The 19,984-nt window shown below is 43.8% G+C and overlaps 2 protein-coding genes across 2 annotated transcripts; one reads left to right on the forward strand and one right to left on the reverse strand.

The window, feature by feature from the left end:
- Positions 1-1,800: 1,800 nt before the first annotated feature.
- On the reverse strand, positions 1,801-5,476 carry wnt10b (wingless-type MMTV integration site family, member 10b). Its single transcript, XM_084069111.1, has 4 exons — positions 5,347-5,476; positions 4,360-4,622; positions 3,430-3,881; positions 1,801-3,076 (listed from the first exon to the last, which is right to left on the reverse strand). Exons 1-4 carry the CDS (start codon positions 5,418-5,420, stop codon positions 2,573-2,575), a joined length of 1,293 nt encoding a protein of 430 aa, XP_083925237.1. The 5' UTR covers positions 5,421-5,476; the 3' UTR covers positions 1,801-2,572.
- A 4,368-nt stretch (positions 5,477-9,844) lies between these two features.
- On the forward strand, positions 9,845-14,940 carry wnt1 (wingless-type MMTV integration site family, member 1; the record flags this gene model as incomplete). The annotated part of the gene is made up of 4 exons (XM_084069112.1): positions 9,845-9,945; positions 13,585-13,838; positions 14,055-14,320; positions 14,449-14,940. The coding sequence occupies 4 exons, from the start codon at positions 9,845-9,847 to the stop codon at positions 14,938-14,940; spliced, it is 1,113 nt and encodes a 370-aa protein (XP_083925238.1).
- Between the last annotated feature and the right edge of the window lie 5,044 nt (positions 14,941-19,984).

Raw genomic sequence — 19,984 nt, forward strand, 5'->3', positions numbered from 1 at the left:
TGCACCATTTCACGAGTGACACAGATGCGTTCCCGGATTGAATGCGCTAAAACCTTGAATATTTTTGTCTTCATAGTGATACCAATAAATGAGAACTTACTAAGTTAGCTCCATTGCTCCAAGCCGCAACACAATCAATCGATTGATCATTAAAATAAACACACTCTGAAAATGCACGAGGCCCACCCATCAGCCGGGTCAGATGGGTGGGCCGCGGACGCTTTTGAAATTTACAAGTGGGTCTCAACATGGGGTGCTGGGTCCTTGGGGCTGTTCCTGGGGCGTCCCCGGCTACCATTGATAATTAGTAACCAAATAGACCTGGGGTGTTCACCCGGGGGTCCGTTATCCCTAGGGGGTCCTCAGAGTTATGACAGGGGTCAAATGTTTGTGTGATAGGATAATTGTGTTTTACATTAACCACTTGAACCCAGGTGTCCCTATTCTAAGGACAACTTTAGCCGAAAATAGACAATCTACAAGCTCACAAAGTTGTGAGCTTGTAGATCAGCTATTTTCAGCAAAGAGATCGGAGAAAAGAGCAGACTAAAAAGTACAGAGTGAAAGGTGAAGTTTACGTATCGACGGTTTAAGTGGTTAAATGTTTGAAAACACACATTAAAATGAATCCAACATCTATGAAAAGGTTTAATCTCCACCAAACTTTATGCAATATATAGTGGGGGTCCCAGCTTCATCTCTCTCTCAGATAGGGGGTCCTCTTGGCTGAAAAACGTTGAAGACCCCTGAAATAGACCATTAAGCGTCTGCATCTCCGAGAGCTAGTGTCACAGGGATTAAAATATCAAATGGGGGTCCAACATGGCCTATAATGTGTATCAAACTGGGGGTCCTTGAAATTAAAAAGGTTGAGAATTACACTCTAAAGACTGCACGGTATGAAATCCTCAGTGTTAACTTATAACCCATCTTTGGGTCCATCTTTACGTTCTCAGAGCTGGTGTATTAGTCACCTCCACTCTTTCCTTCTGTTTCGTGATGCTTCTCTCTCCAGTAATAAAAGTCATACTTTCAGGAAACAATATCCTGTTGCCATAAAAAGTCCTTCTCTCGGCATGAAGTGGCCATAAAAGAGTCCCACCTTGTGCATCTGTAGTCCGGAGAGTGTATCCCCCTCCCCATGTATCATTCAACACACATTCTGTCTCTCTCTCTCTCTCTCTCTCTCTCTCTCTCTCTCTCTCTCTCTCTCTCTCTCTCTCTCTCTCTCTCTCTCTCACACGCACACACACCTCCGCACCACCTCAAGAGCAAAGCAGGTCCACCTCTCACTTTGACTTATATGACACAGTAAAATACTCAGTGTTAATTTAAATCTGAGAGTGTAAAGTTGGTCCTGTGGGTACTTGTTTACACTCAGAGTTACTGAGAATTTTACTGTGTAGTGTGTACATGTGGTATATACTGTATTTTAAATGTATAGGCGCAAGGAGACTTTGCTCTCACAGGAAAGAGAAATCTCACAAGTGATAAACAGAAGCATGGTCTTGACATATTGATAATGATAATAATAATAATACTCAAAATCATAATCATAAGCATAACCATAACAATAGCTTTTCATTAAAATCATGATCCGAAAACAGAGACCATTGTGACTTTATGACTGTTTTACGGTATAAATCTAAATGAACTCCAACGAGAAATGATAGCATCCCAGAGAGTTCATCATTGATCACCCATCAAACATGTATCAGTTTGCTCATCACTAGTTATTTATTGTTTAACATTGGCTTTAATTAAGACGATCAAAGTCTTGTGGCTTTGGCTACCCTTGAAATAAAACCATCAAAGAAAGTGGATCTTCAGGAAGGAGGAAAAAAATATTTTGTTCTCCATTGAATCCAAGGTAAGAAACAGGTTGAATCCCATTTCTTGTTTACTGAGGCAGAGATACAAAATATCCACACACAGCATAACTGTCTTGGGAGAACATGGCAAAATGTCTGCTTTTCACAGCCGCTGTGACGTCGAGTATTTGTTGACTCGTGGCACTGGTTTCCAAGCCACATTTGGGCCTCAAATGTTCCTCTCATAAACTGTACCCACATGGCACCCCCCCAAGGCCATAATAATAATAATAATATTAATATTAATAATAACACATTTACAAAAATATATATATACATATTAAAATACACAAGTACTGTACAAAGAGATGGATAAGTACACACAGGACTTTAAATAGAAATGCAATCTGTGCTGCTGTTCAAGGAATATGGGGTCCAGGGCATTTTCATGGCTGAGAAGGCAGCGTCTAAACAGGCAGAGGCAAGACAAATGACATGAGTCACCTCCTCCTCAATCTCTGACTTGGCATTTTGAGAATAACAACGGCTACAAAGAGAAAATAGATCCCAGATGACAGAACGAGAACAAAAAAAATAAAAGGACAGAGGGGATAAACAGATTCTCTGGGAGACTTACACAAGGGGGAAAAACAAACACCCCGAACTCAGAGGGTGCGTGGCTGTGCGTGCGTGTTTCGGGAGAATAAAAGGATTAGGCTCGCCATCTTGAGTCCTGCATGGGTACACGGCCAAGGCGTCTACTACTTGCACACGTTGACCCACTCGGTCGCACGGCACTCCTCACACAGCACGTAGCAGCACCAGTGGAACCGGCAGTGGCAGCGCTCGCTTCGTGTCTGTTTCAGGATGTTGTGGCCACGGCCGCAACACAGCGAGCTGCAGCTGTCCATGCTCTGGCTGGTCTTGTTGCAGATCCGTCCCTGTGTGCCCAAGGAGTCGAGGGACGGCTCGCGCTCGCAGAAGTCCGGAGACTTCTCGAAGTACACAAGCTCCCGGGACATGCTTCGCCGGCGGCCCCCGTACGGGCCCCCCGTGCCACCGTTCGCCGCCCCGTTCCTCGTTCGAGGGTTGAAAACGCCATTGTTCTTGTTCTGGGAGTTGACGAAGATGGCCGCCAGGAACTTGTCCCGGAGCAGGGAGCCCACCAGTCGGAACTCAGGGGACACGTGCCAGCAGGTTTTGAACTGACAACTCCCTGATGTGCCGTGGCATTTGCACTTCTTCTTCATGTTGTCTGTGACTATCTGTGTATAGGAAGAAAAATAGGACGAGGATTAGGCCTTCTCAGTGGCAGGTGTGATCATGTTTGAGTTGTGATCACGTATGACAACTTCACCACTCAACCGGGGTCCTTATTTTGGGTACGTCAGTGTAGGTGGAAATTTTTCCATAGAAAAACCTCAAAAAATGTCAAAGGTTTTCAAAAATAGCAGATCTACAAGCTCACAAGGCATCGCATTGTGACACACCGTGAGCTTGTAGATCTGTTATTTTCACTATTTGTTGTATGATGAGATATATAGGGCATAAGTGGTTAAACGGAAGGCTAACAACAACACAATGGCACATACTGCGGAAAAATTACAGGATCACTCACCTGTCGGCCCACCCGGTTATTATGTATTCTCATGCGAGCGTGGATATCCCTCGGGGACCCCCGCAAGTCCAGCCAGTCCCGGGAGAAGCGCTCCCCGAAGCGGGCGTCGTGACTGCAGCCGCCCCACTCCCAGGTCTCCTGCATGGAGGTCAGCTCGTCCGGCAGCGGCTTCAGCAGGGTGGCGGGGTGGGCAGAGCGCAGGCTGGCGGGCAGCTCGCCGTGGCGGGAGCTTAACTCGGAGGGCAGTGACCCTGCCTTGCCCATGCTCACCCCGCCCCTCTGGAGGGTCTGCAGCTGCAGCTGGGTGAGCTTCAGCCGGATCTTGTCATCGTCAAGGCGACGCTTGGCCTCGCAGCCACACCCCCGCAGCTTGCCCATGCTGCAGGCTGCAGCCACAGAGTGTGCCACACCCGCCGCCAACAGGGACAAGGAGAAGGCACTCTCGCGAAAACCTGGCAGCAGAGAGAGAAAGATGGCTTTGTTCCCCCGCTCCAACAATGTGTCAAAAGATCGTTAACCACTTAAACCCTATATACTTAGCTTTACCCCTATAGGTCCGCCAGTATTTCCCTCTACACACCAAATCTCTTCTCCGAAAATAGCCGATCTACGAGCTCACAACGGTCAAACGCAATTTCCGCAGGATGTTCAGCCCAGAATAGTTCATGTGCTTAATGATGTTGTAGTGGACAGTGATAACTATAATGTAAGCAAAAACCACAGAGACTTCTTGTGATGTGACAATAAAGATGATTCTGATTCTTATTCTGGATAGGTGTTGCTCAGTTGCACTAATCGTACGTGCTTCAGTTAGTGATCCTCTCGGAATGTCAAAGGGGAGAATATCGTCCACCATGCCTCCCCATACTTCCCTCTCATATGCCCCTATATATAGACCCATTGAATCACTGGCAGGCCAACTCCTCTCACCCCTATTGAGGATGGCACTGTGGTGGGGCAGTTTGCCATGGCCCTCCAGTGAAGAGCAGTTCCAGCGCTGGTCCCGGAGCTGGTGCTGGCACTCGTGAATGGCCACCTGGATGCCCTGCAGAGCGGAGGCCGTCACATCTGGGCTGCGAACACACAGGCGCATCTGACGCTTAGTGAGGCCTGCCAGCCGCAAGCACACAGAGTTAGGGGTCAGCACTGGATCTCCTGCCACCTTCAGGCCAAGGATGTCATTACACAGCACCCTGCAGAGAGAAAGAGGGGGAGAGAGAGAGAGAGAGAAAGAGACAGACAGACAGACAGACAGACAGACAGACAGACAGACAGACAGACAGACAGACAGACACACGCACAGAAGCGTGCGCGCGCGCGCACACACACACACACACACACACACACACACACACACACACACACACACACACACACACTTCATTACAGCTAGTCAAGAGCTCATAAGTCACCAAGAAAGTATTAGGTGGTAAAATATTCTTGATTATAACTGGTATTTTATGAATAGACAACTATCACACTTTGTGAAATGTCCCCACTATGGTCAAAGGGTTGAATTTAATACCAAACCGGACAACCCATCTCTGAATGTTCTAAATAAAAGTCCCACTGTCACTTATAAACCAGCAACAAACAATCTTGGGTCCATATTGTATACCATATGAATATTTAAAAATCTTTCAATGACTGACATTTTTAATAATCATGTCTGGAACACTGATGTCACTGTTATAACATTAGACCAAACAAAGCTTTAAAAGTCTAAGACTTTCTCTATACAGGAGTTGTTCAAGTTCATTTATCTTATCTAAATAAGAATAACCTCAAAAAAGCTATATAGCCTATAACCCATAACCCACCTCAACTTTGAATGTAGTTTCTGCCAAGCAGTCTGAAAGCACATGTAGCCTGTATAACATAACATCAACTCTCCTGGCTGCTCTCCAGTGCACTTACGTTAATGCAGGTGACATAAGTGCCGTTGCCAAAATCAGGAATTGGTCCCAACGGAGTTTGTATGATAGCTCCATGTTGGTGGTAAGCAGCCTCTTTCCCGACGTGACATTAAAACAACTGGTATTGTAATCCTGTTCCCACAAAGAATTGAAGAGAGAAGAGTGCAAGGGGGTTTTTATCGATGCGCCTCCAAACGACCGAAAGACTTGAAGACAGGGGAACAAGAATATTTCGGGGCGAGTGTTAAGGGGGGGGGGGGGGGGGGGGGGAGAAAGAGGGGAGGGGAGATGCCTCTACAGGCGGTTGTTTGTAAAATATTGCCCAATATGAAAAAAGGATCAACAGTTGACCACGATGTTATGGCTATCCATCCGAGCGTAAAATGCCGCTTTAATCCAGACCTTTACGCGCAGGTCATCAGTTCCACCGACTAGGAGCGTCAATCAAAGTCTCAAGATATAGTTCTGGGCAATCCTGATTCCTGAGAATAACTGGACACTAATAATATAGTAGGAACATCTCCAATTATGGAACAATGAAAATTATATTCTCTCTTTTTCCATGACTGCCGGCGGATACGTTACACGTTTAAGCCTATAATACGTCTCCCCCCTTTTTTTTTGAGAGGTGAAAAAAAAAGAAGAAATAGAAGTTCTCATAAAGAAGACGAATGATCCATAAAGGGTTGAGTTAGTTTTGGGGGGAGGGGATGGATGACTGCTGGTTCCACTGTACTGGGACAGGACAGGGAGGGGAGGCAGGCAGCAGCAGCAGGCAGGCGCAGACCCTCCAACAATGCTCTTGCTCCCCCGGTCCTCCCACCTCAATCAGCGCGTCTGTTCTTTATTATTGTGTTTGAAACAAACTTCAGCTCCTCTGCATCAAGTCTTTTTTTTATTATTATTATTGCAGAATAGGGAACACGCTCTAAAATTAGATGAAACTTCATCAAAAATCACCATAATCGTATCTTCATCGTCATCGTTAGCCAATTAATTGTTTGCCAAGTTATGACATATTCACGGCACTTAAAACGGAATTCTCATTCCCAGTAAGGCCTTAATAGATTTGTAGCACTTTGAGATTTGCAAAAAAAATTACACGCGTTATAAATCAAATGTATTATTATCATTTTTATTATCATTAGCCTATTTGTTCATGTGTATAATTATGCATATAATCACTTGCTGACACTTAAGCTCTTTTTATTGGCACCTTGCCATTGACATGCTTGCCTTGTGCCAAAATAAGACACTTATGACACTTCGCCTTTCATGCTCAGAAATCACTAAGAACCAGATGCCCAAAGGCCTCCAAATAGTTCTCAATCAAAATACATTTTACAAACTGCTCGCCTAAAACACGATAAATGAAAGAAACCTCATCATGATGAGGATCTAGTCAATACTATGGTCCCATAGTGACACTCACGTGTCGGATTCGATCAACAGGTCGGGAACAGATAGATCTTACATTTTAAGAGATTCTTAATTCTTTTTTTTTTGTTGCAGAAAACGCTACTGGCAGCAGCGATTGTGCGAGGCTTCTTTCATAAAATTAAGTTAAGACCCCCCTCAAACACCGTGCGCATATAGTGACACCAATTCTTCATCTAATCTCCTTCCATTCCTCCCCTAAGCTGCGGCAATGAAAAGTGCATTAGCATTCTGCCTTGGCGTGTATATCTAAGTGGCTTAAAAAGTGATTTGAAGTTGATTTGTATATAAAAGGCCTCCCTCTTTATCCGGATTGAAGGTCTAATCTGCTCGGTGTCGCTTGACTGCTCCAGGAAACCCATTTGGGCACCTTTATTAGGGCCGGAGTATAAACGTATGTATAGGATGGGCTGTCATTAAAGCCCTCTTACAAAAGCACACTTCCTTTTTTACTGTCATCAGAGAGAAAGAGAGCGAGAGAGAGAGAGAGAGAGAGAGAGAGAGAGAGAGAGAGAGAGAGAGAGAGAGAGAGAGAGAGAGAGAGAGAGAGAGAGAGAGATTGTTGATTGATTGATTGATTGATTGATTGATTGATTGATTGATTGACTGATTGAATACTTTATTAACAGTTTGCAAAAAAAGCACAGAGGTGCAGTTCCATCAGTGGTGTAAAGTAACTATAAGTACATTTACTCAAGTACTGTACTTAAGTACAATTTTGAGGTAGGCTACTTTTACTTTACTGGAGTATTTCCAATTGTCTATACTTTTACTTCTACTCCACTACATCTCAGAAATCTTGCAGATATAAATTATTACATTATAAAACATACATTAACCACTTTAGCCCTATTTTATACGGTACCTAGGCTATTTGAAAATAGCCGATCTAAGCTCACAACGCCGTCACATTGCATTGTGAGCTTGTAGATCTGCTATTTTCAAACATGTGAGTAGCCTACTTTTACTTTTGGTACTTTAAAATTCCGGACTTCTACTTATAACAGACTACTTCTACATTGCAGTATTGATGCTTTTACTTTATAAGTAAAACATTTGAGTACTTTTTCCACCACTGAGTTCCATACAAAAGGATGCTAAAAGGATATCCAAGAAAGCACTATATATGGCTTGTTTCCGCATGTGTATTCAATTCATAGAGATTATTTAAACTATAACTGGGGGATTGCTGATAGGGCATCCAAATTAGCAGATAAATGTCACCCTTGTATGTGAAATAATGAAACTTTCAGCCTGAGTCAGTCACAAGAAATGTGGGGACATTTACTCACAGTCTGGGGTTTAGATGGAGATGCCGCACCAATGTGGCTCTCAGGCTATGATTAGACTGCATGTGCACGTCGAGGGAGGTCTGCAGGCCAGATGTTTGGAATGGTTCTTATTCTTATTCGTTCCCTTCCTTTCTTTCTTTGGTCATCATTCATCAAACTTCTGATTGGAGACCATATTTCATGTAAAAAAACAAAAACGTTTTAGAATCGTCTCAAGCAGCACTCTTAACAAACACAGCCAAGCCGCGCATATGATGTGTGTTTACAGACAATAATAGTGGGAATTAAAAGAAAAAACGTTTACAATTGCCATAGAGAAACTTTCAATAAACATAAATTTTCGAAAGTCCATGAATCACTGGGCTGCTCTAATAAAGAACAATCTGATGATGATGCTGGTATAGATGGGGGGTGGGGGTGTAGGGGTGTAGGAGACATTTCGGAGGAAACGTCTTTAGCCACTGAAAACATCTTGAGAATGTATACGAGTGTTTTGGAGAAAGAAGGAGGAGGAGACGCGGTTTAGGGAGCAATCCAACCACCGGGTAAAAAGGGCAGTTTTAGATGGCTCATATTCCGCTGTAACTGTACTGTACCGTGACACCAGCTCTGAGCAGCACATGCAGGAGCACTGCAGCACGGCGCGCACGCACGCACGCACGCACGCATGCACACACACACACACACACACACACACACACACACACACACACACACACACACACACACACACACACACACACACACACACACACACACACACACACACACACACACACACACAGCACACGCACAGCACAGCACCAGCATCATCTGCAAACACCACACTGTTTCAGAAGGACATTCTGACTGACTGCAGCTGGACTGGGATCTGGAAGAAGAGCGCGCCCAGCAGTGGGAAAATACCAGTTAACAGTTGCGCGTTTTTTTTTTTTTTACAACATGCCATCGATTCTTTGATTACCGTGGGATTCCACAAGTCAGCCTAATATGCGCAACACTGTGTGGATTTGCCCCCTTTTTCTTCTCCTCCTCCTTTCTTTCTGTCCGGTTGTGTTTTCTTTATCCACTGTGCGCCCTATGAAGAGCATTAACTATCCCTCCTTCCAATCCCATTGAAAGGGGGTCTAGAAAAAAAGAGACAGAGGGGAGATGAGAGCAGCAAATCCCTTTTTTATTCCCCTCGTAGCGCTCAATAAGACAAGAATGTGTTGCCTATCAGTCACCGAGGGGATCAGGTCCAAGGGACTGTCCCTCAACGCGCTGCTGTGCAGAGCATCACTGAGAGAGACAGAGTAAAGACAAGGACGAGCTGCAGCCTGACCTGGACACACTGACTTCACATCAGCAGCAACCTGTCTCATCAGCGTCAAATTAATTTTAGTCAATTAGGCACTCCACTGCCCTTTACCCCCACTTTGACCAAGTCCTATCACTGGAAGCTGGTGTGGTGAGTAGCCTATATATATGCACCTTGCAATGTGACAATTCGATAATTCAACATATAAGACAAATAGCCTATCTATAGGCATTTTTAAATAGATTGTAATTATACGAATGGCAATTAATCTAATTAGTTTAATAACCTTTTTCAAGTTGTATTATATGTTTTTTGGGCGACTTGATTTATTATAAATTGCTTTAGGGCAAATTCTTTTGGTATAGAATGCAATTTTTATTTTATTTTTTACACCATTATCACTTACAAAATAGTCACATAAGTCCAAAGTTTGACATCGTTGTCTCCCTCATGTTTGAATTGAAGACACAATGAGGAGCCTGGCGTTACTCCTGGGGGTGAAGGCGGCCTGCATCCTGCTGGTGTCCTCGCTCTCCGGCACCGGGGCCGTCAATAATAGCGGCCGGTGGTGGTGAGTTGACTTGACTTTATTGTGTCTGTGATGTAATTCACTGGTTCCCAAACCAAACTTTTTTAGCTCAAGACCCAAAAGAGAAATGTAATGTCTCTCCCCGTGACCCAAACTATAGTGAAAATTGCAGATCTACAAGCTTGTAGATAGGCTATTTTCACTACATTTTGTTTTCGAATTTATGGAATTTGTCAGATTTTTGGCATTTATTTATGAAATTATTTTGGACAATGTCTGAATTTGTTTTGAAAATAATAAAAATGTCAGATTTTTTTTTAATAAAACATTTTAAGGGAAAAATAAATAAATGAGATATTTACCCACGACCCATAAAAATGGGCCCGCGACCCACAAATGGGTCCCGACCCACTGTTTGGGAACCACTGATGTAACTCATTCAATTATCAGCCTTCTTGCTCATTTCAGTACTACTGCTAATGAGACAGTGGGGTTTGCTGGTTTAATTGGGTTTAATTGGCTGAAAGACCCTCCAGTGCCGCCGAATTAGGATCAAAACGCATTCCACGGGATAATGTGTTATTGTTGGCACCATTCACTATTTCTGTCCAGAAAAAAAACAAACACCAACCGCAGGCCATTAAGGTTTGTGGGTTTTAGGTTTTTTAGACATCGTTTCCCAATTACTGCGCATAAAAACTCAACTATATCTAGTGTTTTCAATGTGATTGCCTCACCCATTCACTGAAATGATTCGATATCCAATGTGAATTTAAAATGTCAGTAGGCAATGATGACAATTTGACTTATTTTGAGAACGTGGTAGCCAATGTTTATTCTCTCTCTCTCTCTCTCTCTCTCTCTCTCTCTCTCTCTCTCTCTCTCTCTCTCCCTCCCTGTCATTTGGACAGTGTGGTTTGAACACGGGACAACATTTTTTAGTCCAATGTGGGATAAATTAAATATGGATTTATTTCATGGCTGAAAGCAATCCCATACCCAGGTCGTATCAGGGTTGTTCTTCTAATATGCTGAACATTCCATTGCCTATATAGAATGAGCTCTAAAATGTGCATTTATTTGCCCCATATTTCGATATATAGGCCAGTGTAGGGTAAATATAAAATGTATACAAAAAAATAGCCTATTAATGTAGGAATTTCATACTTTTGTGTTCTGTTCAATTATAGGCATAAACGAAATTCGACAGTGTCTTCCAACTTTCAACAGATCCAGACACTGCATAATGACTCGATTCCATTTTTCTCCCGATGTCATTAAACGAGAGGATTTGGCGCACAGTCTTAGATTTAACTTTACACGCTGAGGTTGCGATTATACGCGAATTCAAAACATTAGCTGACAACAGCCTGTGCCAAGAAAACAATGAGAAAAAGATACCACAAAGAGGGGAGCTTAGCTATACAGAAGGAATGAAGTAAGCATCCAAAAGATGGGATAATTATTAATGTTCCAAAGTCTCCACCACACAACTGGCTGGGTCAGCCATGAGACTGAGACAGACTGGCCCATTTACCCAGCTAATTGTTAGCAGGAGACCCTGGGCCATTTTACTATTTCACTATATACAGGAATCCAATGTTTTGACACTGAAATGTTAAGGATATCAGAAGATTAAGTAGGCCCTTGGTCATGACATGTGTGTATTGTAGGCATGCAAGGCAAATTTATTTCAGAGGCAATTCAAAGTGCTTCACATAAAATATAGGCAAAAAGAAAAGTAGAAAAATAAAAAGCTAAAATAAAGTTTTACCAAGCCAAAAGTATATTAAAAGCATTAAACCTGTCTATCTATACATGGTGCGTTTAGCCTATATAGTGCCTTTATCCAAAGTGCTTAACATTCACCCATTTACACACACATTCACACAAGGGACCAACCTGCTTACCAGGAGCAGTTAGGGGTTCAGTGTGCACACTTACTCAGGGGGAGCCATGCAGGGATCAAACCGGCAACCTTCTTGTTTCCCCACACGGCTGCTCTACCTCCTGAGCCACTGCCACCCTATCTGTCTGTCAGTCAGTCAGTCATAGCCTCGCGTGGCAAGACAATATCACACGACACACTGCTGCCGAGGGCTAAAGTGCAATGCAATTTTGCAAAGGCAGATTCGTCTGGAACCAGGCTAAGTCAGTCAGTCAGTCAGTCAGTCAGTCAGTCAGTCAGCCAGCCAGCCAGTCAGTCAATCAATAAATCAAGAATCAAATCAAGAATTAACACACCAAAATGACAGCATGGCTCATTATAATGTATAGGTTCAGCAGGTGACAAGAAATGAGGATAATCAAGCCCACTGTCTGTCTGTCTGTCTGTCTGTTTATCTTCTGTCTAACTGTGTTTCTGTGTCTGTGTCCATCCATCCATCCATCCGTCCGTCCGTCCGTCCGTCCGTCCGTCCATCTGTCCGTAAATCTATCTATCTATCTATCTATATATCTATCTATCTAAAGGCAATGAATGATATAAAAACAAACGTAGGTACTCGCTGAATAGAACACTAGTATATGTTATAAATCCTTATCCAAAGGATCATTTTATTAGCGTGAGTGCAAAACCATGAACCAACTGAAAAATGAACCACCAACACTTAGACATTGGGCTGACACTCTAACTTCCAACCTGCCACCAAATGTAAGACATTGGGTCTAGGCTCTGACAGTACTAGTCAGTATGTTTTTTCATGCATTTTTTGAGTAATTGCTACTGATGAGGAAATTGTAATTTAACCACTTGAACCCCAACGTCCCTATTCTGGGGCAGCACTTGGTGAAACTAGGAGCGTACCAAAAGCCCTGGGGGACCCCGGTCCAGTATTGTCGCTATTGAGAAATAACCGTGTATCTCCATATTTCAACTTTTTATGTTTTTGTAAATTAATGGTCTAATAATACATCATAGTAGAGTGTCATGCAAAAGTAGCGAAAAAAGCCAATCTACAAGCTCACAACGTGTCGCGTTGTGTGGTTGTAGATCTGCTTTTTTCTCTATTTTTGAAAAATGTTGAAAGTGAAAGTGGTTAAGTCTGTCTGTGGGTTTTTATAAATATTTAACCAATGAAAAGTATTAACAAAAGCTTGTGACTAAATAATGAGCATATTGGATCCATTGAAACACAGGTTATTTTTTCCATTTCCTGAAAAGCAACGTTTTTTGACAATTCTTTTGAGGTTTTGACTTGTGATGAGCAGAGAAGAAAGCATAACACCAGTTAACAGAACAGTCAGAGAGAGATTTCAACCCACACAGGCAGAACACGTTGTTGAAAAGTGTCATAGTCCATCAAATCACTATAGGAAACCTCATTATTATGTATACTTGTGTACAATAATTCATTTAAATCAATATATTTAAATAACAAAATGTGCCATAGAATAAATCTTGCCAATGAAGGACTTTGAAGCATGAACTCTTTAGAAGAACATTTTCTTACATTTCCTATGCCTGAAACTGTCTTTCTGACTCCACGACACACTGTCTCCTCACGTTCTCTGAACTGTTAAGGTCACTGTTTATCATTATGAAACTATAATTGTGTTTGCACTTTTCTTGCATGGCATGCCAAAGCACTTCAATTTTAAAGAGGGTTTACAGAAAGCGCGACGTTGCACGATGTGCCAATTCCCTAACTCAGATTTTGCCGTGCTCTCGTGCATTGCCAGGGGCATTGTGAACGTGGCCTCCTCTGCCAACCTTCTCACCAACTCCAAGAACGTGCAGTTGGTCCTGGACCCCAGCCTGGCCCTGCTGAGCCGCCGCCAGCGTCGGCTGATTCGGCAGAATCCTGGCATCCTGCACGCCATCGCTGCTGGACTGCACACGGCCATAAAGGAGTGCAAGTGGCAGTTCCGCAACCGGCGTTGGAACTGTCCGACCACCCACAGCCCGGCAATATTTGGCAAAATTGTCAACCGCGGTGAGCCTCTCTTGTCTCTCTCACTAGGCAACCTTTGGGCAATTTTGGGCAGGATGTCATGGAATCTCTCGGAGGCATTTGAAAGGCCTTGTCTTTACATATTTTACAGTGTTGAATAGATTATGCTTGTGTTTCGGGGGGAAATAGCGTGGCATTATCCAGCTCCGAAAAGGCTGGATCGGATTCTCAACAGAATTTCTGTTGTTGTTTCTTCAGGTTGCCGAGAGACGGCGTTTGTATTTGCCATCACGAGTGCAGGGGTGACCCATGCGGTGGCTCGCTCCTGCTCTGAGGGTGCCATAGAGTCCTGCACCTGTGACTATCGGCGCCGGGGGCCCGGAGGACCAGACTGGCACTGGGGCGGCTGCAGTGACAACGTGGACTTTGGTCGAATGTTCAGCCGTGAATTTGTGGACTCCAGCGAGAGAGGCCGTGACCTGCGTTACCTCATCAACCTACACAACAATGAGGCAGGGAGAATGGTGAGGGATTCTATGACTCTCTTGTTGGCACAGATTACGTCAGAAGTTTTAAAGCATGATTTGGAATCCAATATCTGTGTGTGTTTTTGAAGATTTCATCAGTAAGCCGTTGTTGCTCCTCTCTCCAGACAGTATCATCAGAGATGCGCCAGGAGTGTAAGTGTCATGGGATGTCTGGCTCCTGCACCGTGCGCACCTGTTGGATGCGCCTGCCCAGCTTCCGTGCAGTGGGGGACTTCCTAAAGGACAGATTTGACGGTGCCTCCAGAGTGGTTTACGCTAACAAGGGTAGTAATCGCGCCTCTCACCGAGCCGACCCCCGCCATCTGGAGCCAGAAAATCCTGCTCATAAGCCTCCCTCTACCAGGGACCTGGTCTACTTTGAGAAATCGCCAAACTTCTGCTCGTACAATGGCAAAACTGGCACACTGGGCACCTCTGGGAGAACTTGCAACAGTTCTTCGCCAGCTTTGGATGGGTGTGAGCTCCTGTGCTGCGGACGTGGGTTCAAAACCCGGACCGAGAAGGTGACTGAGCGTTGCCACTGCACGTTCCACTGGTGCTGTCATGTCAGCTGTCTGAATTGCACCAGCACACAGACCTTACACCAGTGCCTATGATCACACGTGAACAACTAGGTGTATGTGGGGAGGAAGGAAGACTTGAGCCTGACTTAGTCGTACGATGTGTCCCATGCCGAAAATAGCCAATCTATAAGCTCACAATGTGTCACATCACAACCCGTTGTGTTGTAGATCTGCTATTTTTTGGAGCATAAATTAGACATGAAAAAGCAGGGCATAGTTAGCTAAAAGAATGACACTAGCACACACACAACAGTGTGAGATTGTACAGTAGGTAGAGGTTGTCGGTGAAAACCTTCAAGGCGGGTATGTTAATACAGGGATATTACTTCTGGCACTGAAATTCAATCAAGTATTTTCAAAACGGGACGCGAGAGAAAAGCACAAATATACAAACAGGGTACAGAAGTGAGTGTGCGTGTGCTCAATCCTTCTTTAGCAAGGAGAGTATCAGCCAGTGACGGTAAAAATAGGGTATTTGAATATTACAACCAGCCATGAAGAATGGAAGCCAATCCTCATTCCTCAATAGCTTGGCCAGTTGAGGAAAGATTTAAATGGAAGTACACAGTAAAATCCTGAATGTTCATTTAACTTTGAAAGTGTAAAAAAAGAAAGGGACTCTTCCGGGTCTGTTTTTGCACTTTCCGGATTTTACAGTGTAGATTCCATGGCTGTGACCTTTCAAGGTACTACTATACTCTGTTTTTCCCCAGTGAGGAGAGAAGAGGAACTGGACACAATGTCTGACAGATGTTTTTGTGGCCATAGAACCCACAAACATGCTCTTCTCATAAACTGGTGAAGGACTCTAACAAGAGGGTGGTATTTCTAAACATCAGTGTTTTGTTTTCCTTTGCTGAAGTTTGGCTTTTTTCACATAAAATTGCGTGAAGTTTATCTCCTGGGATAGGCCCGTACATTCCCATTTGGTATGTACTTAGGCCCTGGATTCTGCCCAACCCCTTATGATTTCCTCTTTAACTCACCACATTTACCGCTTTTGTTTAGTTTGCGCTGGAGTCAGCTACACCTCAACCATGATTTACCACTCTGCCATTTACCACAGCATGGTCCTGACGTTAAATGGCTGGACCCTGCCGCGTCCAACCATAACAGAAATCTAGACAAGGCCAACCTGTAATTCGCGGAGGAAATCTCAATAAGGCAAACTAATGAATTGAATGTAGTTATCAATACACTGAATGTTGTGGTGCAACGAGATATGATTATAATTAGTGTCCGATCTCAGCTATGACAACAAACTGAGACCCGCAGAGCAAAATCAAAGCCTGCAGAGGTACAGCCGTCACAGTGACATTATATAAGAGGCATAATGACATAAAAAAGAAACAAATACTTGTTGCGAGATGTTGACAGTAACATAGGTTTGTTAACGTAAGATAAAACATTTTGTGTCAAGTACAGTATTATAGCATCTGCAAAGGAAATCATAACATATATCAGCTAAGAGAACCAAAATGTTGTACATAATAAATAAATAAATATGAATATATTTATGATGAAGTTACTTGCAATTTGACGGGACGATTTATGCACCTGCCAGTGGATGGAGAATATGCTATCGTTAGTATTAACCCATTAAGACCGGGAAAGCATCTGCGTACATTCTTTTTTTCAGCTGAAAAGCATTATTTTATACTTTGGCTATTCAAAAATAATTTGCGCAAATCTTTGAATATGTATTATTCATTTTTAACATTTTAAAACATTTGCAACTCAAATCTTTGCTTCTGGGGGTCCCTGGAACAAAATATTGTGAGATGTGGGTCGGCGGCCAAATACATATCATTTTGGGGGGTCTTTGACATGAAAATGTTTGAGCACCACATTTTTAGAATCGGCCTCAGGTCTTAATGGGTTAAGTCAGGTGATGTTTTGAATCTATGCTTATTCAAATTTGGTGTAATTTACTGTACACAGAACTGTTAAGAGAAGAACCAACTCTGACAAGAAAGTGAACGTTCTTACTTCTCTGCTTATTTCCTCTGAAAATACTTTTGTGTTTGGTCATGCACTGAATATTACTTCTCTTTTTTTTGTTGTTGTTGCATTAGTGTAAATACAAAATATTTATTTCTGAGGATTTTATACTGTTATAGAGAGAAGTAAGTAAGAAAACACATTTTTAGGATTCTTCAAAATGTTTAGTTTGAGGTTATTTTGTATTGTTAAAATAGAATAATAAAGTTTATATTTTCGATTCAGTTTCCCTTGTGAATCTGTCAAAAGACACCATTATGTTAGTCATAGTTTCTGTGTTTGAGATCATTTTGACAACCAACCAAGTGAGCATATAAGCCTATCCCTGGGTGTCCCTTTGCCTAATCCTATTACCATCGCCAGAGTAGTCTCTTTCTCCAGCCCAACTTGCAAAAAACGGCCCCTGCTGCATCCATAACCACAGACGCAGACAGCCTCCCTCCCGCATATCACACAATGTAACTTATTTCGTGCGGAATAGGATTTTTACAGCACCAAAATGTTTTTGCTTCATTTACTTAATGTCGGAAAGAAAATAAAGAAATATATGAGAAATAATGAAAGCCCTACACAGTCCCCCCGCCCCTGGAAACCAGGCCCTGACCACAGGAGTTTGGAAGGCTCTGTGCACTCTCTCTCCCCAGCCCCACCGCAGCACAGTACGGGGGCAGCAGGGGTCAGCCAGACAGAGCACGGCATAGCCACACTCAAGCCCGCCAACACACCCAGCAGCACAAAGGTCCTGCCACCAGAGCAGTCAAAGTGTCATACGAAGGACAGACAGCGCGACTTAGCACAGAGGACAATGGAATGGGATTGTCCAAATTATGATTTTTCATGGGACCCCGAGAGTAAAATGCGTTGTTTCGCAAGAAAGAGACTTTGCTTTGGCTGTGCATGGGGATGAACTGACAGCGGCTACGTGGGTCACCGTGAAACGGGGCTAAAATTTCGTTCACGTATTCTAGAGTAAGAAGAGAATCTCCTCGAGGAATAAGCATGGAGTTGGGAAGATAAAAGAGGATCAAGAGACACGGAGCTAATTGAATGAAAATACAGAATTGTAGGATCATGTGAGGGAGGGAGGCCTACCAAAACAGAAAGACGTGAGCTGGAAAACTGACATTAATGATAGGGTCACACACACAAATGGTTTAAAACAACACCAATCATCGCCACTGGCTGACTGGATGACTGGCGCATGAGGCCAGGACGTAATGATTTACCTTACAGTATGAAGAAATACATAGAGGGAATAGAAGGAAAAGCACTCTTAAAAGCCCCATTATACTTAGTTGTGCACATGGTGTCGCGCACCGAAAAGTGTGTCCCAGCGTATTGTGTTGTGTGTGAGCTTGTAGACCGGCTATTTTCTGGGTGCAGCACCAGCGTGCATCTATGTATAAATCACCCATAAAATGATCCAGGGCGAGAGCTGGACAGAGGCAAGAGACAGAGAGAGAGCAACAGGGGCAGACAGATAAAAGACAGACAGAGAGAGAGAGAGAGAGAGAGAGAGAGAGAGAGAGAGAGAGAAAAAGAAAGGGAAGCGAAGGAGGGAAGGCAGGGTTCAAATCCCAGGCGGTGAGACTGAGGTGGGGGTGCCGTCATTGTGGGAGTGCTGAGGAGTCAGTGATAATTAGCTCAATTAGTGACAAAGGCAGTGTAATAAATACCGACTTAGTGTCTAGGTCCCTGCTGGCCTCTCCCTGCGCGGCCTGCGATGTGGCCCTGGCCTGACGGACAATTCATTAAACCGACAAAATACCCCACCGTCCAGGCGTGACGCAGCGAGTTAGTCCCCTACAGGCCCAGCTCATTGTTCTAATTGTCCAGGCTGGAGTCACTTTGTGGCTCCCTCCCTCCTTAACCCCACCCCTCCCTCACACTCTGCCTTCAGAAAACCCATGGAGTTAATGCCCGTACCTTACTCTGTAAGTAGGTGATCGGCAGGTTGGAGGGGGGAAAAAAGGCAGAAAGAGTTGGTGTATGTGTGTGTGTGTGTGTGGGGGGGGGGGGGGGGGGGGGCTGGTGGCGCTTGGCGGTGGCAGTGGGGGGGCAGCGGGATTAGGGAATGGAGGTTGCCTGGGAGTGCTGGGAGCAGCCCCGATCGGAATGTAGGAGAGATGAGTCCAGGAGCTCGGATGCGGGACAAAGCGAGAGTTAATAAGGAAAGATTGAAGGGCTGGCGACAATGGGCCGCCACCCGAGTCGAGATGAAATTGCTTCCGTGGATTATTGGGAGAGGGTGTGAGCATTGTGGGCTGTTTTTTTGTGTGAGTGTGTGTGTGTTTGGTTGAGCATTTGCGTGTTTGTCTTTATGTGTGTGTGTGTGTGTGTGTGAGGCAGGGGGAGTGCTGGATTGATGGCTGCCCCTCTGGTTGGGGAGCAGGGGACCGAGGGAGGCCAACCGGCTGTTCCCACAGTCTGTTCTGCTACTGCCACCTTTGACACACGGGGCTGCCAGGCGGCGAGCAGGCAGCTATGGTGGGAAAGACACAAACAAAAACAACAGCTCTCCACCCGTAAAAAATAAATAAAAAATAAAATAATTATCTGTATGGGGTATGTATGGGGGGGGGGGGGGGCGGTACAACGTATAAGTGACAGTAGATAATAGAACGAATGAAAAAGAATGAATGAAAAAGAAAGAATGAAAGAAAGAAAGAATATAAAAGAATAGTATTCGTTGTTTGTTTAAATCCATTAAACTAACAAAATAAGAGAATTCCATATTGATGGTTGAGTCCATTTTATATTATTAGTGTAATTCTACTGATCCACATCTTTACTTCTTAAAAGTAAGTGACTTCTAAATGATCGTCTTCTCTGTCATCCTAATTACTGCTTTGACTCCGAAGGCTTGCTAATTGTTACATGGTCAGTTTACTCGCGGAATTAATCTATTTCCCATTTTTGCTCATAAAAAACTTAATTGAAGCAGTATGCTGTCTTTATGGGACCACTAACCTACACCGCTGGGGCCAGGGGGTTGTATAAATTCAATTGAATAATAGTGCTAATTAAGTAACTTGATAATAGCCTAAAACAAAACCACGCTGGTCGATGCTGGGCC

The sequence above is a fragment of the Gymnoscopelus microlampas genome (assembly GCF_963454915.1).
Source record: "Gymnoscopelus microlampas genome assembly, chromosome: 10".
Lineage (NCBI taxonomy): Eukaryota > Metazoa > Chordata > Actinopteri > Myctophiformes > Myctophidae > Gymnoscopelus > Gymnoscopelus microlampas.